This window comes from Cantharellus anzutake, assembly GCF_015039405.1.
Source record: "Cantharellus anzutake strain C23 chromosome Unknown EI90scaffold_16, whole genome shotgun sequence".
In the NCBI taxonomy this organism is placed as follows: Eukaryota; Fungi; Basidiomycota; class Agaricomycetes; order Cantharellales; family Hydnaceae; genus Cantharellus; species Cantharellus anzutake.
In genome coordinates, this window is record NW_024066966.1 from 1,152,821 (window position 1) to 1,171,984 (window position 19,164).

General features: G+C 50.5%; 2 protein-coding genes and 1 non-coding gene across 3 annotated transcripts; all 3 read right to left on the reverse strand.

The window, feature by feature from the left end:
- Positions 1–7,053: 7,053 nt before the first annotated feature.
- EI90DRAFT_t110 lies at positions 7,054–7,127 on the reverse strand. The gene has a single exon. It is a non-coding gene; the product is annotated as a tRNA-Ala (tRNA).
- Positions 7,128–8,935: 1,808 nt separating this feature from the next.
- On the reverse strand, positions 8,936–12,005 carry EI90DRAFT_530372 (uncharacterized protein). Its single transcript, XM_039067741.1, has 4 exons — positions 11,856–12,005; positions 11,654–11,801; positions 10,007–11,599; positions 8,936–9,959 (listed from the first exon to the last, which is right to left on the reverse strand). The coding sequence occupies exons 1-4, from the start codon at positions 11,915–11,917 to the stop codon at positions 9,021–9,023; spliced, it is 2,742 nt and encodes a 913-aa protein (XP_038918006.1). The 5' UTR covers positions 11,918–12,005; the 3' UTR covers positions 8,936–9,020.
- A 3,591-nt stretch (positions 12,006–15,596) lies between these two features.
- EI90DRAFT_3121596 (uncharacterized protein) lies at positions 15,597–18,977 on the reverse strand (the record flags this gene model as incomplete). Its single annotated transcript, XM_039063414.1, has 5 exons — positions 15,597–16,703; positions 16,757–18,346; positions 18,400–18,547; positions 18,602–18,747; positions 18,807–18,977. The coding sequence occupies 5 exons, from the start codon at positions 18,975–18,977 to the stop codon at positions 15,597–15,599; spliced, it is 3,162 nt and encodes a 1,053-aa protein (XP_038918007.1).
- Between the last annotated feature and the right edge of the window lie 187 nt (positions 18,978–19,164).

A 19,164-nucleotide genomic window follows, 5' to 3' on the forward strand; every position in this document is an offset into this window, starting at 1 on the left:
GGCCTGAAACAGGCAGGCCGAGTCTGGAATAGACGTTTGCACGCTGCTCTTGTCGATCTGGGCTGCACTCGTTTGTTCACGGACTCATGTGTCTACGTTCGGCGCTTAGACGACCAAATCTCTATGATCGCGTTCCACGTTGACGACTCCGCGATTTTCGCCAATGACGCTCACATGGACCAAGTCAAGGATGAACTTAAGTCTAAGTTCGACACACGCGACCTTGGTGAGCTACATCATTTCATTGGGATTAAAGTAACGCGAGATCGTACACGCGAGTCCATCACCATCTCCCAATCATCCTATACCCACGAAGTCCTCGAACGGGCTGGGATGGCCGACTGCAACGTCGAAGACCTACCCATGTCACCCAAGAGGAAGCTTTCCCCATTCCCTGGCCCCCGTCCAAACTACCCTTACCTCACTATGGTCGGATCACTTATGTGGTTGGCTATTAACACCCGTCCCGACATCGCATTCGCCACTCAACATCTTGCCCAATTCAACACGACATACGGACCCGATCATGTTCATGGTGTCAAGCGTGTCTTACGTTACCTTAAAGGCACTGTCAATCGCGGGATCGTGTATAGGAAATCTGACTCTGGTTTCGCTGCCGAAGGTTTTGCTGATGCTGACTATGCAGAAGACTTCGATCGCCATTCCATTACCGGGGCCGTGTTTGTCATGTCTGGTGGACCGATTGTGTGGACGTCGAAGAAGCAGGGCACTATCGCCCTTTCTACGTTGGAGGCCGAATATGCTGCTATCAGCCACGCTGTTCGGCACATACTTTGGCATAATATGCTTATGGCGGAACTAGGTTTTGAGGCCCCGCGTCCATTCAGACTTAACAGCGATAATCGAGGAGCGATAGCGTTGTCGCGCGACCCTCAGTTCCATGGCCGCAGTAAGCATATCGATATCCGTCATCATTTTATTCGCGACCACGTCGAACGTGGAAACATTTCTATTTTTCACATCCGTTCTGAAGATAACTTGGCTGACATTTTTACTAAGCCGCTTCCAAACCCCGTTTTCACCAAATTTGTTTCTTCACTAACGGACGACGTCATGACTTGAGGGGGAGTGTTGTTTGAGCAAGACATGACGACGCGCCGGTACGCATATCATGCCCATATCGGCTATCCGATATGATACCCTTTTACCATGTGTTTCGTGTTTCACTGTTGATTGCCTTCCACATGTAGCGCTGTCGTGTATCTCACTTTCTTATTACTTTTGTCTGATATTCGTGTTATTACTTTAACTACTTATACCGCTGTGCGGTTACAATATCAAGTTGGTTGTTCCCCCGTTATCCGAGTGTCCCCGCTGAGAGCTACATAACAACACTGACACTTCCCTTCTCATGTCCATCCTCCATTGAAATTCTAATGTCAAACTCTCTCCTGGGTGCCCGGCACTGCAGGGAGTCGGGTCTGTGAGCCATAGCGGGTCCGTGATGCGGCTGGGATACACAACCCTCCCTCTATGCCGCATGCCTAAGCGGCCATAGCAGGGATCCTGGGCACTCTCACCAGCGGCATCCATTCCCTCTCATGCTCATTCTCCGTCATGAATCCAAAAAATGCGCTTGCGTGTGCATGCGACTCTCAGTCGCAAGTGAAAGCGGGGGTGGGTGGTCTCATCCAGGTTATCTTGGGCATCTGCGGTTACGAGGCTGGCAGCGGGTGGGTGACCCCGTTTCCAGAGTGCTTTTCGGCCAGTTCGTTGGCAGCAGTCGGGCGGCTTTGTCTCCCTAGCGCATTCAGCGAGGTGTCCGGGTAGCGGTGGGATAATGTGGGGGACCGGGTGGGTAGTCTCTAGTGGGTCATCATTCTTGCATCTGCAGTTACGAGGCTGGCAGTGGGTAGGTGACCCCGTTTCCAGAGTGCCTTTCGGCCGGTACGTCGGCAGCAGTCGGGCGGCTATGTCTCCTTAGCGCGTTCAGCGAGGTGTCTGGGAAGCGGTGGGATGACCCTCAACTCAACCTCACAGATTGGAACACAATCTGTGGGACAGCGTTGCAAGGGGCTGGGATAGGGAATGGGAGTGTGGTTGTATCGCAGGTAATGAATGTGTAATGGTCTGGGGGAAGTGATGACGTGGCACGGCTGCCACTCGAAAATCGCGTGTTCGGCCCGTGCCCAGCTCCGACTCAGTCCGGGCTCTCATGGCCCATGCGGGACATCCTAGGTGGGCAGGGGCGAAGGTTGAAACCTTCTTCTGCTGTCAGGGGACGGACCCTGGGTCCCCATGACCCCTCTCTCTATAGCCCACAGCCCAACCCGTAACAGCCTAGTCTCAAGGCAAAGAGCTACTGTGGGTAAGAAAGTGATATAAACAAAGGGGCAAGTAGATACACTTGCCTACTGTGGGTAAGAAAGTGAGAAGAAGGTTAACTTCTCACTTTCCCACAGTGGCCCCAATATGGCGAAAACTTCCGGGAATACCCGGAAGTCACATGAGGTGGGATCCGGGGTCGGATCGTGCGGCGCACGGAGCGTGCGGCGCAGGAAGTGCGCGGGAAGTGGAGCGGGTCCGGACGCGGGTCCGGGTCCAGGCTAAGTCAGGGTATGTGCCCTGACAGAGGTCACCAATGCAATGGACTAAGGCCGAGGTGGAGTCAAAGTCCGAGGTAGGGACTATGACGGAGGCTCGGAGTAAGGTACGAGCGGTGTCCGAGTGCGAAGTACAGAACAGCGGTGGAAGGTCGTAACTTGGCGGAAGGGTGGCGGAGGAGTAACGGAGGGAGGAGAGAGGGGACAGGTAAGGGGAGAAGGAGAGTAGTCAGGTCCGAAGGTGAGTATCGGAGCGGACGGGGGAAGCGTAGGAGGATAACGGGAGGGTGTAGGTGTTGTGAAGGGGGAGCGGAGTAGTAGGAGGGTGGCGAGAGGGGCGGTGTTCGGTCCGAGATGAGTATCGGAGCGGACGGAGATAGGGTCAGGGAGGTAAGGAGGAGGTGTGTTGCCAGGACCGAAGGTGAGTATCGGAACGGCAGCGGTAGGTTATGACTCCGGAGGTGAAGAGGGTGGAGGTCCGGAAGTCGGGTCGGGGTCGGGTATGCACGGATATGACAGGGCTCAGTGTCCACTTCTCACTTGTTGTGAGCTAGATCACTGCCCTTATTCCTACTGTTGGAATTCCACACACTCACACCCACTCTAGCACGTCCTAGCACCTTAGAGAAAATTGGGGGAGGGGAGAACTTAATTTTCAATCCCGGTATGTACAGGATTATAAAGAATAAACATTTTTAGAAATGATTGATGGGAAATATTGGCACCATATGGCTCCTGGACCCCATCGTAAGCGAAATATTTGAAAAGGGCATCAAAAGAATAAAAGAATATCATCCAATATATCAAAATGATGGTAAAAATGTGAAAATATGAGGAAAATCGGGAATTTATCAATGATTTCACAAAATTAGTACCCGAAACTGGAAATGTGGCTGGGAATAACCTTTACGCGGCTAAAGAACATTTTTCCCAATTTATTTGATGCCTTGGGAATGTGTGAAGCATGCTTTTCTGACTTCCCGCTTGCCTAAATTGAACTTCCCACGCCCGCACATGACCAGATCCTGTGACCCGCGCTGTGGCCAACCTCCCCAACACTTAACTCCACCAAATCTCCACCGATTGGGACGATCTTGACATCGACGGATTCGTAGGAATTAGGAGTATTTTTAGGTACCAAGTTTGTATCGAATTATGGAACGAATGAAGATGATTTTTGAATGGTGTAAATGGATATCCGAGCCGGCTCTGCGTGTGGGCAATTATCCCACCTACAACGACCGACAAATCCCAGGGCTCTGTCAGCAGTGAACCAATGCTGATAGGCAAATCTGCCGACCCAAAACCCATCCTAACCAGCCCCCAACCCCATGTCTGGCCCCCTGCCTTATTGCATGAGACTTGGCCAATAATCAGAACCTAGACCCTGCTGGTATTCTGACCTTACAGTTCCTGAGCCCTTGGTGCTCCTGGCATTCAGTCCCTCCAGTTCCTATGCCTGCCTTGTCTCCATCTGAACCACACTCATTGCTTCCCACTTTGTGGTCACAGCCATGCCCCGCTTCCGTGCATTCTGCACCCTCTGCCCATCTCTGCACCCTCTGCCCATCTCTGCACCCTCTGCCCATCTCTGCACCCTCTGCCCATCTCTGCACCCTCTGCCCATCTCTGCACCCTCTGCCCATCTCTGCACCCTCTGCCCATCTCTGCACCCTCTGCCCATCTCTGCACCCTCTGGCCACTTCTGGTTGCCCTTGACACCTCTGGTCAGGTCAACACTCCCACTCCCCTCTGTACCTCTGTTGGCCTTCATGCTGTCCTTGTGTGACAGTGCTGACAGATCAACCTCTGTTCACGGACTTGTGTCGGCACCGCACCGACCCCGCTTATTTGCGGACTTGTATCGGTGCCGCGTGCTGTCCTCCGCTTTTGTCCTCTGGCCATTTTTGTCACTCAGCAACATAACATTCATTCCTTGCCGAGTGCCTATTATGTTCACCCCAATATTGGCATTTGATCCGTGTGCTATTGCACTTTCCTATTCATTCATTTAATCTGTCAATATTGGTACTTGATCCACTTTGACCTTATTCATTCCTTGCCTCCCATTTCCCAGGTTCTTGTCCTTGGTTTAGTTTGACAAGTCCCCGCTCATTTCCGCTTATTTCCACACTGGACTGACTGGTCCCTCTTTTGATTTCTCTTACCTACTTATACCTTGTAAATACTTTCGGGGACCTCAGTCTGAAATCAACTAGAGTACCCCCCTGTCTGGTCTGAGTCTCTCCTTCTGCAAAGGGGGCTTCCCCCCTCTGAGCCCATGCTCATGGAGTCCGCACTCCTCCTACAGGTCCGCTCTGCCCACAAGTCTTGTTTGAAGTCCGCTGTGAGTGTCAATCCGTAAATACGGGATCTCCCCCAAACGTCAGGCTCAGGGCACAGCGCTCCACCTGAGTCGCTGAGGCTGCGATCCCACTCTGCTAACCTTGAACAGCGCTTCCAGACGTGCCGCATATTTCCACCTGCATATCCGCACGCACGCTCCAACAGACCTCTGCATCACCTCCGACCTCAACTCAGACAGAACCCAATCCATCTTCCATCCACCTCCTGACAGTGTTCCGTCTCTGACAGACCGCTACCTCCGGCACCATTTCTGGGGCTTCTCTGCCCTTGCTGGTTGAGGACACGTTTTTCCTCTTCTTCTTGGCAATGACTTGGTGGAATTTAGATATCGGCACTGGGTTAGGCACCTCACGGTATCTACACAAGCTAGTACTATCGCCTGCAGGCAGCCAGGGCGCATCCCTCACTGGTCGCCGTCCTGAAAATCCTCTTGGGCCTCCACTTCCTGCCCTTCTCCCTCTGTCTCTGGTTCGTCTACCAGCTGTCTCCTCAGCCCCTCCATGAGTGCTCTGAGGTCTTCGGGGTGCATCCGTCTGGCTCGGCAGGTTTTCGGTTGCGGGCAGTCCCGCGTGATGTGCCCTGGTGCGTTGCAATTGTAACACAGCCCGTTTCACCCCTGGTCGATCCTCGAGCAGTCAAGGTCCATGGGTTGTGGCCCTGCTCCTGCCGTGGGGCAGGGCGCATGGGGCTGGGGTGCAGCGGCAGTGGGTAGGGGGCATGGCTGCAGGAGAGTGGTAGGGAGTGGGGGTCTCGGGGGCAAGAGTGGGGGCCTGGCAGGGGCTAAGTGGGGTTGCATCGCCTGGAAACGCTGCCACTGGTTGTCGAGGAGGGTGGCCTCGCGTTTCCACTCAGCCCAGGTGGTTGGCATGGGGCAGAGGTGGTAAATGCTCTCACGGAGCCAGGAGTTGATCGCCTGTTCGAAGCGATCCACTAGCCCCACGTCCCCTAGCTGTGAGGTGGGTCCGAGGATCTCAAACTCCTGGATGATCTTATCCATGGAGTCGCTGCCCTGCCACAGAGTGGCCAGCTTCTGTCTGGCTGTGGCCTCGCAGTTTGGGTCCTGGAACATGGCATCAAGTTCCGTGTTGAACTCGTCCATGGTGAGCTGGGGGAGCCTGTCATCAGTAGCGAGATGGTGTGCTGCATCGCCCATGCCCCCGCAATCCCTCCCTTCATATAGGACAGGACAAAGAGGATCTGGGAGAGGGCGTTGGGGAATTCCGCTGCTTGGACATGGAAATATATGCCGCATTCGGCCTTGAAGCGGTCAAGGTCTTCAGCTGCTCCAGAGAAGGCAGTGGGGGGGGTGACTTTAGGCGGTTTGGGTCTGGGGGTGGGTGCAGGTGTTGGTGCGGGAACCGGTGCCAGTGCAGGCGCAGCTGGGGGCTGGTTTTGAGCTTGGCTCTCTACGATGGCCTGGAGCTCTTGGAATCGGGACAGCAGTTCATCGTACTGCTCTTCAGTCACCATAGCAGGGGAGGCAGGGGAGATGAGGTTGAAGCCTTCTTCTGCTGTCAGGGACAGCTCTGAAAGCGGCAAGGTCCCAGTGTGCAGGACTCGGTGGGACGAATAGCGGCTGTGCATAGCGGCAATCCTGTTGCGGGGTGAGCATCCCCGACCACTTAGTCTGAAGTGGGAATGTGAGTTATCATTAAAAGGGAAGGCTACACTACTTGCCTGAAGTGGGAATGTGAGAAGAAGGCTACTTCTTCGGTTCCCCCTCCAGCTGTTATTATATACATGCGGGATTGATCACGTGGGGCACGCCACGTCACCCTCACACACACAGCCATGACTCTCCAGGTGCCTCCGCAGGAGATCCTGAGAGGGCCCGCTGTGGGTGTGGGGCGAGTGCGGCGGCAGTAGCGGCGATATAGGGATGGTAAGATACAGGAGGGGAAATGGGCATGTGTGCTGGTGATACATTGAACAGCGGTCCATGTAAGAGAGAGAGGAAGAAAGAAAGAAAGAAAGAAGAAAGGAAGAGGGAGAGGAGGGAGAAGCGGTGCGGAGCGGGGAAGCGGAGCGGGGGTCAGGCGGGGCATGTCGGGGCATGCCCTGACATCAATCCACCAATCAGGTGTTGGAATTTGCACATGGTCTTTTAGGGAAACCTAAAAGTTGGACATACTGGGAATCGAACTCCAGTCTTCTGGATCGCGAACTCAGCGTGCACAGCCATTACACCATACGCCCTGATAGGCTGAGGTGGTTATTTCAACACACCCCCTTCACATTGGATCGACCATGTGATCCACATGTGACCCAAACCACCGGGGTTCCAACAACCCGTGAGCCGTCACCCCCTGAATTCATATTCAGGCCGGACTTACTGCTAATCTCCTACATGTCCATGTCATGTGGTCTGAAGCAGCCGGATTTGGGTCCTTAGTGCTCTGAGCTACACCCCCTGAAACTTTGTCAGGCCGGCTAATTTAATGCTTGACTTCACATGCCCAGCTCACGTGGCAGCAACCGGATTTGGGTGTGCTCGGTGTATTCCGCAGAATGTCCACCAACTATATTCATTCATTTGGATTAGTTTCCTTTTTCCCTCAGTTCTCGCGCATTAGCTTGAGACTGAGGTTAGTTACAACATTCTTTTACTCTTATTCCTTATACATTGTAACTCATTGTATATTACCTTATAGCTTTAGCATTAGGTAATATTATAGTTCTCGCGCATTAGCTTGAGACTGAGCTTTAGCATTAGAGCAAGCGGTTATTCCGTTATCAGGTCGTCCCCCGGGTCTTAAGACCTAGTCCATTGAGTCCATTTGCGACTATGAGTGCAAAGGGAAATGTCAGAGAAAGCCAAGTACGCGAAGTCGAAATAGGGAATGTCCGAAATCGGACTCGAGGCCGAGGGATGGAAGGAATGTCAGAGCTGCAAGGCAAAACCATTCTACTGAGGAATATCGGGCTGAAGGGGGAGATGCAGAAGAGCAAGGTCCAAAGAAGCGGAGTCCGGGGAAGCGGCCGAAAAGAGTCATAGTGTCGGGAGCTCAGATGGTCAGCCCCACATAACAACTCCGGCAGAAGCACCCCACCTCAGACAAGACGAAAGGGTCGATAGAACTGCTACATCACCCATGGACAGCACGGACTTTATCATCGACTCTGGTGCAACTTCGCACATGAGTGCGGAACCGCTCACTCTTCGCCACATATCAAATTTTTGATCAGCCTGAGTGTATCCAAGCCGCAAATCAAATCACCAATGTCCTCCACGTTCCATTAATCACAAATCATTTCCTATCCATCCGCCAACTCTCCAACGTCGGACTCCCAACCACTCTTTACACAAAAACCGCCAACATCCAAGACTCCAAATCCGGGAAGCTCATTGCTAGAGCAAACTGTGACGAAATCATTACCGACTCCGAGTTGAGACATTTAACCCGGAAAGAGCGAAATGCGCCCTACAAGTCTAGTCCAGTACGCCTACATGAACCCGGAATGTTCAAGCTCATTATCTCTTTTACCGCTGCGAAAATGAGTTGGATCTACAGTCAAAAAAAGCACCAAATGCATTCATCAGGCATCAGCGATAGCATACCAAATAATAGAAAAGTACAAACATTTTTCGTATCAGCGGCTTGGGTTCAAGCTAGAAGACCAACCAAAAATCACCCTACACAAGACCGAACAAAAACTTAATATCCAGTTCGCCTGCGAAAACTTAAACTTGGCTGCCTTGTTCATATCCCTCCCATCCACAGTGCGGCGGAGATGCTCCAAGGCCCCTTCAAACCCCTCACACTCCGCTCACTTATATCCTCGTTGACCCTCCTATCTGCCACACTCCCACTCGGCCTTCCTGCACCACCCGCATTCCCACCACCCTGACATGAGCCGATGAGCAATGGGAGGGAAAATGTCTTAGAGTAAGAAATGTGATAATAAAATTGTAAGATCATGATGCGACTGTAATTCGTAGCAGAGGAAACTTTTTAAATCTTTTATCCATAGTTTGCAATCAAAAAATGGGGTTGGATTTGTGGGCGTTGGCGAGCCGAATATCCAATTCAAGCTCGCCCACCGTAGGCAGGCAGCAGTGTGGGCAATGCAATGATGGGGAGATCACGCTCAAATGTGAACCATTTGTGCTTCGGAATGACGACCTAGATTAGAAAGAGCATCACGTAGATCGTTGACTGATCTGGCCAATTCTCGGGTGTATGCTCCTGGGTTAATAGCAACTAGCGGGCGGTAGAGCTTAACACTTTCTTCGATGAATGGGAGCGCCTCCGAGTGCCGTCCGAGACCCGAAAGAGTCATATATAGATTGTTGAGTGACAAGGCCAAGTCCGCAGCATATAATCCTGGATTAACGGTAACTAGCTGGCGGAAGAGTTTGATGCTTTCTCCAATGAATGGGAGCGCCTCCGAGTGCCGTCCGAGATTGGAAAGAGCATTATGTAGACTGTCGAGTGACATGGCCAAATCCAGTGTGTATGATCCTGGGTCAATGACAACTAGCTGGCGGCAGAGTTTGACGCTCTCTTCGATAGATAGGAGCGCCTCCGAGTGCTGTCCGAGACCGGAAAGAGCATTATATAGATAGTGGAGTGACTTGGCCAAATATGGGGTGTATGCTTCTGAGTTAACGGCAACTAGCTGTCGTCGGAGTTTGACACTTTCTTCGGCAGGTGCGAGCGCCTCTGAGTGCCGTCCGAGATTGGAAAGAGCCTTGCATAGATTGTTGAGTGACTCGGCCAAATGCGGGGTGTATGATCCTGGGTTAACAGCAACTAGTTGGCGTCGGAGTTTGACGCTTTCTTCGATGAATGGGAGTGCCTCCGAATGCCATCCGAGTGCGTAAAGAGCATCATATAGACAGGCGAGTGACCTGGCCAAATGCGGGGTGTAGGAACTTGAGTCTACAAAAAGAAGGTAACGGCAGAGTGCGACAGAATCGTTTGCTGCCTCATAAGCCTCATGGAATCTTGAAAAAAATCTCAAATTCCGCGGAAGCCAGGTAAGCGCAATCGCCAGTGTGCTAACAGCCCTATGGTCAACAGCTAGCTGGAAGATCATGAGGTAGTTTCTTTAACACAACCGATGGCCCATACCTTAGCCCACTCAGGGAGTAACAAGACACTGACATAGCTTCCCATTCTCACACAGACTTCCACCCACCGAGTCGCTTCCTGACTCAGAAACATACCAACTGACACAGCAAGCTCCTGTGATGGTTCCTGAACTCCACTGAGGTGATGGACAATGTGATGACTTGCATAACGAAAGTGCTCAGAAAACTCCTCTGGAGGAATACTCGACATTTCATCTTTTTGAGACGAGTTTTCAATCAGTCCTAAACCCTCTACAGAGCAGAGATCCTCGTTCAAAATCTCGGTACATCGCAGGGCAACCCTGGCATTCTCCACCCCCACAGCTACGGGAGTGCAACGAGAGCTGATTGTTTGGGGATCGATCCGATCGACAATAGAGTCGCGGAAAGATTGGTGTAAGATGCGAACCGGAATGTCGGAATCTTCAACTCCTGAGAGGAGAGGTGCAAGTTCAGCCAACACATATCGAACAGAAGACTTGAGGAAAGGTGACAGAATCACATCCCAGGCTCCGATGGACAGAGGCTGCTGAGCGATGAAAATTGCTCCCATCATGATTGGGTAATCGTGTGCAAAATCTTCATCCTCCCAAGCACACTTCTTCAAAATGCTTGCATACAAGTCATCCATCATCTTCTCGGCAGGGACCTCTGGTCGTTTGGCACCCGTGTCGAGCAGGCTTTCTAGTGTCCTCATAGGATCCTTGTTGGCCGTCTTCATGTAGCCAAAGATGGTACTGATCCAGATAAACAAGCCATTTGCTCGTTCTGAGATCTCTTGTACCATTCTATCCTCATCCTGAAGATTACGCTGTAAATCTCGATGTAACCTCTTTAGCTTTTGCAGCTCGAAGCGTATGTATCTATCACAGTCTTGCACGTTTGCCTCATCCGAGAGATCAATAGTGAGACGATCGATGGGGTAATTGGGGGAGAGGTAGCGATTCACGAGATCAAATTGTCTCGATGTAATGAAGAATTTGACTGAGGATGGTAGTCTCGGCACTTCGTCCCCAAGAATTTCGGCAAGGGACTCAAACACTGTCTTGTCACATTCATCCAAAGCGTCGATGATGATCACCATAGGACGGTCGGAAGGTGGAGGTTTATGGAGCAGAGAGGGAGCCACCAATTTCTTGAATTGCGTCACAAATGAAGCCGTTGAGAGACTAGGGTCATTTCGAAGAGCCGAGGTAATGAAAGTACGGTAAACAGGGTCATGGTCTGCCAAAGCTTGAGCTATGCCGCTGAATAGAAAATCAGGCCGCGACCGTTCGCCCGCTTTAAAGAGGAAGTGCAGCAGCAAGGTGATGTCCCCTTCACTGGCACACCGTCCTGCTATTGTGAGTGCAATCGAAGTCTTGCCGGCACCAGCCACAGCAGTTAACAGCATTAGCCGGTTCTCGCTATCCCCAGTGTTGCGACACCATGTCATGATACGCTCAATAAGATCAACCCTGGTGCCTTCTAGGCACGCCTGGGTAGGATCATCACGGGTAATAGAAGGGTCTCGGAGACTATCGAGAATTTTGTCTTCGCGTTGACGACGTTCTATGGCCGCTAACTTGGCACTGGTTATCAAGTTCGTCCTAACCTGCATCGGCCAACAATCAAAATGGTCATGGGGCGATACTGTAAGGAAAGTTACCTGAAACGATGCCAATGCTTTGTCAAAATCCTTCTTTAGGCCATCAATTCTTCCCGGGTCTTTCAAGTAAGAGAATGTTTTTCTGATAGTCGATCGTGTTTCTACTTTTCCCCGTCTTTCAATTTCGGACTTTATCTTCTGTAGCGCGCTGGGACTTGATGTAAATACGATATTATTGAAGACCGCCGAAGCGGATACAGACTTACCCGTCAAGCTCTGTGGCACTTTCCACCCATGGTTTCGCCTCTTCCGCTGACACATCATCGGACTCTATGGCTGAAGCTACCTTGACCATGGTGTTCGCCACATGTTCACCGAAATTAGTCCATTCCTCTGCGTTCTCTTTGAACTTCTACATAGGGCAAGCCAGCATGAGCTTTTATTCGTGAACAAGCATGAATCATTACCAACTTTGACCTCGTCGAAGATGAAAAGCACAGCACTAGTCGCATTCTTTAGGGGTGGACACCAATCAGCCGTAGCGTTGACACCTCTGAGTGTCAAAATCGCCGTGTTACCCGCTGCTGCGAGGAAATCATTAATGTTTTCCCTCGGAGTTTGCTGCAGCGACATGGTCGATAACAGGAAAGGAGAGAGATCTTTGGGCGTGTAACACACGTGTGAGTGACAATACTCAAAGCCACGAGGCCTTTGTATATACAGTCATGGAAGGATATTAGATACATTCACACAGCCCTCCAATCTTATATCTATGGCGCCGCTCAGCGGCCGGGCCCGGACTGGTTAAGTGAAAGGGCTTAGATATCGCAGGAACCAAAGCAATTGGGACGGGTGATGATCTAGCTTTAGTATATACTACGGGAGAACCCAGGCAGGCAGGTAACTCTAGAAAACCAGTATTAGCCTGTCTAGAACTAGAGGATGAATGGGGTTAGGAATGGACATCACACCGAGGTACAGGTCGCGGCGCCGGTGTGGCACGAGTACGTGAAGTGCGTCAGTTGAATCGATGATCGATTAACAAGAAAAAATCACCTGTGACCTAAGTCGGAGGTGAATAGTCGAAGCTAAGGCTTCCATACAGCTGATGCGCAAAAAATGCCATTGAGTCGCTTCGACTCGGACGCCAACCATCCGGCAACCAAGGCACCACTGAGGCATCAGAATTCGGTTTTGAGTATTTCTTCGTCCAGCATGATCGGGGGTCTTCGGGGACTGGAGTTAGGAGGGGTACGACGTAGTAGGTAATAATACGTCCATGTTCAAAAGCAGGGCCACGAAATCGGCCAAGTGTGTTCGAGCGGTTTCAAAGCATCATTGTTAAGTATACAACCATCATCCTTCCCCAGAGTATCGGAATCCACAACAAATCCCACTGCAGAAGTGTCTCGTGAACGGACAGGAAAAAGGCGCTGTGTGTGACGTTTACGAGGAGTGCGGCGCGTTGGGTAAGACAGCACAGGCCAGTGCACGCAGCTTTCAGAGCTTTTACAACTCGAGCGACCGCATGAGTATCACCACGGTTTTCCTCTGGATAAAGGATGGATTTGCTGAGCCCAACGGAAGTCTATTTGACAGACGGTGCGTGGGAGAATCTCTATGGTGGAGCTCGGGTCCCCATATGCTCCTCTTAGTTCCTGCATACGGCAGCTCCCGGCCTTTCACTGGTCGATTATCGATTATTGGACATAATTGGCACTTGAACGGCTTTCCAACTAGCTCGGAACTCCCAGCCATGATGCGCGTTCTCTGTCCAGCACATGCACAGTGTGTGGCCGTACTGGAGCAATAGTAGCTCACTTGTATGCATGCATGCATTTTATTATAACTGTCCACCGAGCTTCTGAATAAATCTGTCCTAAACATCACTTTGCATGCCACTGCCGGCCCTGCATGTGGAAATGTCATAGAATGGATACGCACGATTGTGATCATCAGGAAAATAGCTCGGCGCTGCGCATGCTTAAGGAAAGAGGTTTTTGTTCCTTGTTAGATAAAAGACCTGATGTAAAATCGACGAAGGGCTAGTACTGCTATCGATGCACAATTATTGCACAGCTGGTACCGTACCGTCAAAATAGAAAGAGAAAAAGATATGGCACCCAACAGCCGGCAGCGGCACCATCACCTCCCGGACGCGGGACAGAACCAAGGAAAGATAGAATAACTGGACCGACTGCGAAGTTTGAGAACGAAAAAGACAGGATAATTTGAAGATCGTCGATCTATTGCTGTGCAACCCGGTCGTGAGTCGAAAATGAAAATGCGTGAGGGCGAGCGATGAATGGTGTAAAGAAATGATGGGGAGGGTAACTTGTGTGCGTGAGCCAGATCATAGGAGATGAGGATGAGAGAGTACTGGGGAGTCAGGAAGCTAGATCAGAGGTTGATGTCATAGCACCCTCGAATCAGGTCGAACATCAAGACATTCAAGTGGCGGAATTCGGCTATTCGGCAAGAAAAGAATCCATGCCGAATTCATTGCCTGTGCCTGGTAGTTAAGGATGGACGGGGGCGCGGACAAGGGGGGTTACATGCGAATATGGCTTATGCGCGAGAAAAAGTGGACAAGTTTAAGTTCAATCCATCAACTAGGTCATCTCTTGAGTCTTTGACCTTGGATTGGAAGCGGGGTGTGCAGGGACAGCCGATATTATAGTTACGAGAGGACCTGGAAGGAAGAACTGAGCCAAGCGGGTCCCGCGGTGCGTACATCTACATGATCCCGGCATCTTTAAGCCCATTCATCTCTTTCATCGCTGCAAGAACCAGTTGAATCTACGGTTAAGAACAAGCACCAGAGACATTCATCGGACATGATATCAGTGATAGCATACCAAACAAATGATAGAAAAGTACAAACATTTTTCGTATCAGCGACTTGGGGTCAAACTAGAAGACCAGCCAAGAATCACCGTCATTAACTCTGTACAAGACCGATCAAAAAAACTGAGGATAAATACTCAACCTCACCCCGTTCGCTTGTGGAAATTTCCATAAAATAAATTCCGGCCCGCGCGTAGTACTGCGGAAAGATACTCTAAGGCTCCCTCAAGCTCAAACCTCACACTCCGCACACCTACATCCTCATTGACCCTTCTACCTGCCACACTACCTTCTTGCACCACTCGAATTCGCACCACTCTGTCCTCCGCTGCAACCTTCCCCGCAATTCCATAAACACATCTTTATTTCATATTACTTCGTCAAAAAGAACCACGTCGGATTCATCACGGAATCGAACAGCACAGGGGGCTCCATCCGGTTCTGGGTAGGATTCTCCGTCAATGGTTCCAATAAGGACACGCAAACAGATGTTGGAGGTGATGGATTCAAAACAGTAATCCACTTTTTACGCTTAGGGCATTGAGGGCGAAGGCGAGGAAGGGAAGGGGGTAACTTAACACACGCAATGCCAAAGGGGATACATAGTTAACTTCGCCTCCCCGTGTAATCCCTGTCATCTCAACCCTCGTCATCAACACATTGGTTGAATAATCCTTCGAATATATCCTCCTCGCATGACTCAGAAAATACGCCCTTCACCCATTCTTGCTACAGACTATTCATTAGTCCACCACTGCCATCACCACCACCACCTCCGTTACTCGCAGACGATGAAAGACTTAATGAATTGGAATGAAGCGTGGAGGAGGATCTGATTTATCACCGAGCATGAGGGATCGTCAGTACAAATCAGGTGTTCCCTGGTGTGTGTAGGTTGGGAGTCCTCGGGGATTGGGTCGTCGGGGTTTTAGTGTCTGTGTATATCGATGGAAGGGGAATATTAAGAAAAATTAAAGTCCGTTTCTGCTCTGCTGTCTCGGCCTGCACTATCTCCCTGCAGTGTTTTCTGGTCCTGCGTTCTCCAAGTCATGTCCGGGGTCGGGCTCATCTCTGGTGTTCATTCGCTTGTTGGCTGCATGGGGATCTCGCAGTGATGAGGGGTAGTGACCATACGACGGGGGCTAACGGCAACTAGCTAGCCCCAGAGTTTAATACTCTCTTCGATGAATGGGAACGTCTCCGAGTGCCGTCCGAGTTCCAAAAGAGCATCACATAGATTATTGAGTGATGTAGCCAAATCCGATGTGTACGATCCTGGGTTAATGGCAACCAGCTGGCGGTAGAGTTTGACGCTTTCTTCGATGAATGGGAGTGCCTCCGAGTGCCGTCCAAGATGGGAAAGAGCATTATATAGATTGTTCAGTGACATGGCCAAATTCGGTGTGTATGATCCTGGGTTAACGGCAACTAGCTGGCGTCGAAGTTTGACACTTTCTTCAATGAATGGGAGCGCTTCTGAGTGCCGTCCGAGATTGGCAAGAGCATTATAAAGATTGTTGAGTGACAAGGCCAAATCCGGGGTGTATGATCCTGGGTGAACAGCAACTAGCTGGCGGCAGAGCTTGACACTCTCTTCAACAAATGGGAGTGCCTCCAGGTACTGTCCGAGATTGAAAAGAGCATTATGTAGATTGTTGAGTGAGTTAGCTAATTTTGGGGTGTGCGCTCCCGGGCTAACGTCAACTAATTGGCGGTAGAGTTCAATGCTTTCTTCGATGAAGGGAAGCGCCTCCAAGTGCCGTCCGAGATTGGAAAGAGTATTATATAGATCATTGAGTGACATGGCCAAATCTGGGGTGTATGATCCTGGGTGTGCGGCAACTAGCTGGCGGTTGAGTTTGACGCTTTCTTCGATAAATGGGAGTGCCTCTGAATGCCTTCCGAGATTGGAAAGAGCATTAGGTAGATTCTTGAGAGACATAGCCAAATATGGGGTGTATAATCCTGGGTTAACAGCAACTAGCTGGCGGTGGAGTTTGACGCTTTCTTCGATGAATGGGAGCGCCTCCGGGTGCCGTCCCAGTTTGGAAAGGGCACTATATAGACTGTTAAGTGACTCGGCCAGATGTGGGGTGTAGGAACTTGAGTCCACAGAAAAAAGGTAACGGCACAGCACAACAGAATCGTTTGCTGCTTCATATGCCTCCTGGAATCTTGAAAAAGATCCCAAATCCCAGTGAAGCTGGGCAAGCACATTAGCCAGTGTGCCAACAGCATCTTTCGACCTGTGGACAGCAGCCAACTGGATAAGATCATGAGGTAGTTTCATTAATACAATTTATCGATAACCCATACCTTAGCCCACTCAGGGAGTGAAGAGATACTGACATAGCTTTCCATTCTCACACAGACTTCCACCCAGCGAGTTGCTTCCTGGCTCAGAAACGTACCAACTGACACAGCAAGTTCCTGTGAGGGTTCCTGAACCCCACTGAGGTGATGGACAATGTGACGACATGCATAATGAAAGTGCTCAGATAACTCTGGAGTAATGCGCGGTATTTCATCTATTTCGGACAAGTTTTCAATCAGTCCTAAGCCCCTTACAGAGCAAAGATCCTGGTTCAAAATCTCGGCACACCGCAGGGCAACCCTGGTATTCTCTACCCCCACAGCTACAGGAGTACAACGAGAGCTGATTGTTTGGGGATCAATCCGATCGACAATAAAATCGCGGAAAGATTGGTGTAAAATGCGGACCGGAGTGCAATGATCCTCAACTCCCGAGAGGAGAGGAGCAAGTTCGGCCAACACATATTGAACAGAAGACTCGAGGAAAGGCGAAAAAATTGTGTCCCAGGCTGTGATGGACAGAGGCTGCTGAGCAACGAAGATTGCTCCCATCACGATTGGGTAATCGTGCGCAAAATCTTCATCCTCCCAAGCACATTTCTTCAAAATGGTTGTATACAAGTCATCCATCATCTTCTCGGCAGGGACTTCTGGTCGTTTGGCACCCATGTCGAGCAGACTTTCTAGTGTCCTCATAGGATCCTTGTTGGCCGTCTTCATGTAACCAAAGATGGTGCTGATCCAGATAAACAAGCCATTTGCTCGTTCTGAGATCTCCTGTACCATTTTATCCTCATCCTGGAGATTACGCTGTGAGTCTCGATGTAACTTCTTTAGCTTTTGCAGCTCGAAGCATGTGTATCGAGCACAGTCTTGCACATTTGCCTCATCCAAGAGATCAATAGTGAGACGATCAATAGGGTAATCAGGGGAGAGGTAGCGATTCACGAGATCAAATTGTCTCGATGTGATGAAGAATTTGACGGAAGATGGTAGCCTCGGCACTTTGTCCCTAAGAACTTCGGCAAGGGACTCGAACACTTTCTTGTCACATTCATCCAAAGCGTCGATGATGATCACCATAGGACGGTCGGAGGGTGGAGGCTTATGGAGCAGAGAGGGAGCCACCAATTTCTTGAATTGCGTCACGAATGAAGCTGTTGAGAGACTAGGGTCGTTTCGAAGAGCAGAGGTAATGAAAGTACGGTAAACGGGGTCATGGTCTGCCAAAGCTTGAGCTATGCTGCTGAATAGAAAATCAGGTCGGGACCGTTCACCCGCTTTAAAGAGGAAGTGCAGCAACAAGGTAACATCCCCTTCACTGGCACATCGTTCTGCTATTGTGTGTGCAATCGAGGTTTTGCCGGCACCTGCCACAGCAGTCAACAGCATTAGCCGGTTCTCGCTATCCCCAGTGTTGCGACACCATGTCATGACACGTTCGATGAGATCAACCCTAGTGCCTTCTAGGCACGCTTGGGTGGGATCATCACGGGCAATAGAAGGGTCTCGTAGACTACCGAGAATTTTGTCTTCGTGTAGACGACGTTCTATGGCCGCTAACTTGGCACCAGTTATCAAATTCGTCCTAACCTGCATCGGCCAGCAATCAGAATGGTTATGGGACGATACCGTAAGGAAGCTACCTGAAACGATGCCAATGCTTTGTCAAAATCTTTCTTCAGGCCGCCAATTCTTCCCGGGTCTTTCAAGTAAGAAAATGTCTTTCTGATAGTGGATCGTTTTTCTACTTTCCCCCGTCTTTCAATTTCGGACTTAATCTTCTGTAGCGCGCTGGGACTGATGTAAATACGATATCGAAGACTGCCGAAATGGAAACAGACCCACCCGTCAAGCTCTGTGGCACTTTCCACCCATGGTTTTGCTTCTTCCGCTGACACATCATCGGACTCTATGGCCGAAGCTACCTTGGCCATGGTGTTCGCCACATGTTCACCGAAATCAGTCCATTCCTCTGCGTTCTCCTTGAACTTCTACGTAGCGCAAGCCAGCGTGAGCTTTCATTCGTAAACAGGCATGAATCGTTACCAACTTTAGCCTCGTCGAAGATGAAGAGTGCAGCACCAGTCGCATTCTTTAGGGGTGGACACCAATCAGCAGTAGCATTGACACCTCTGAGAGTTAAAACCGCCGTGTTGCCCGCCGCTGCGAGGAAATCACCCATCATTTTCCTGGGAGTTTCAGCCTCTTGCTGCAGCGACATAGTCGATAAAGGACAAATTGATGGCGTAACACACGTGTAAGCGAGGCCTTTGTACAATTATGGAAGGCCGATAATATGGTCATTCGATACATTCACACAGCCTTCCACTCTTATATCTTGAGCAAATTCTAGCACGCTCGGTGGCCAGGCCCAGACTGGTGAAAGGGCTTGGACCTCGTAGTAGTCG

Bases quoted from the DNA above. Each gene is read 5' to 3' on its own strand.
- EI90DRAFT_530372 (XM_039067741.1), bottom strand. From the start codon at position 11,917: ATGATGTGTCAGCGGAAGAGGCGAAACCATGGGTGGAAAGTGCCACAG. The intron at 11,802-11,855 runs GTCTGTATCCGC...ATCAAGTCCCAG, and splicing joins CCACAGAGCTTGACGGGTAA to CGCGCTACAGAAGATAAAGT. The intron at 11,600-11,653 runs GTAACTTTCCTT...TGGCCGATGCAG, and splicing joins AAGCATTGGCATCGTTTCAG to GTTAGGACGAACTTGATAAC.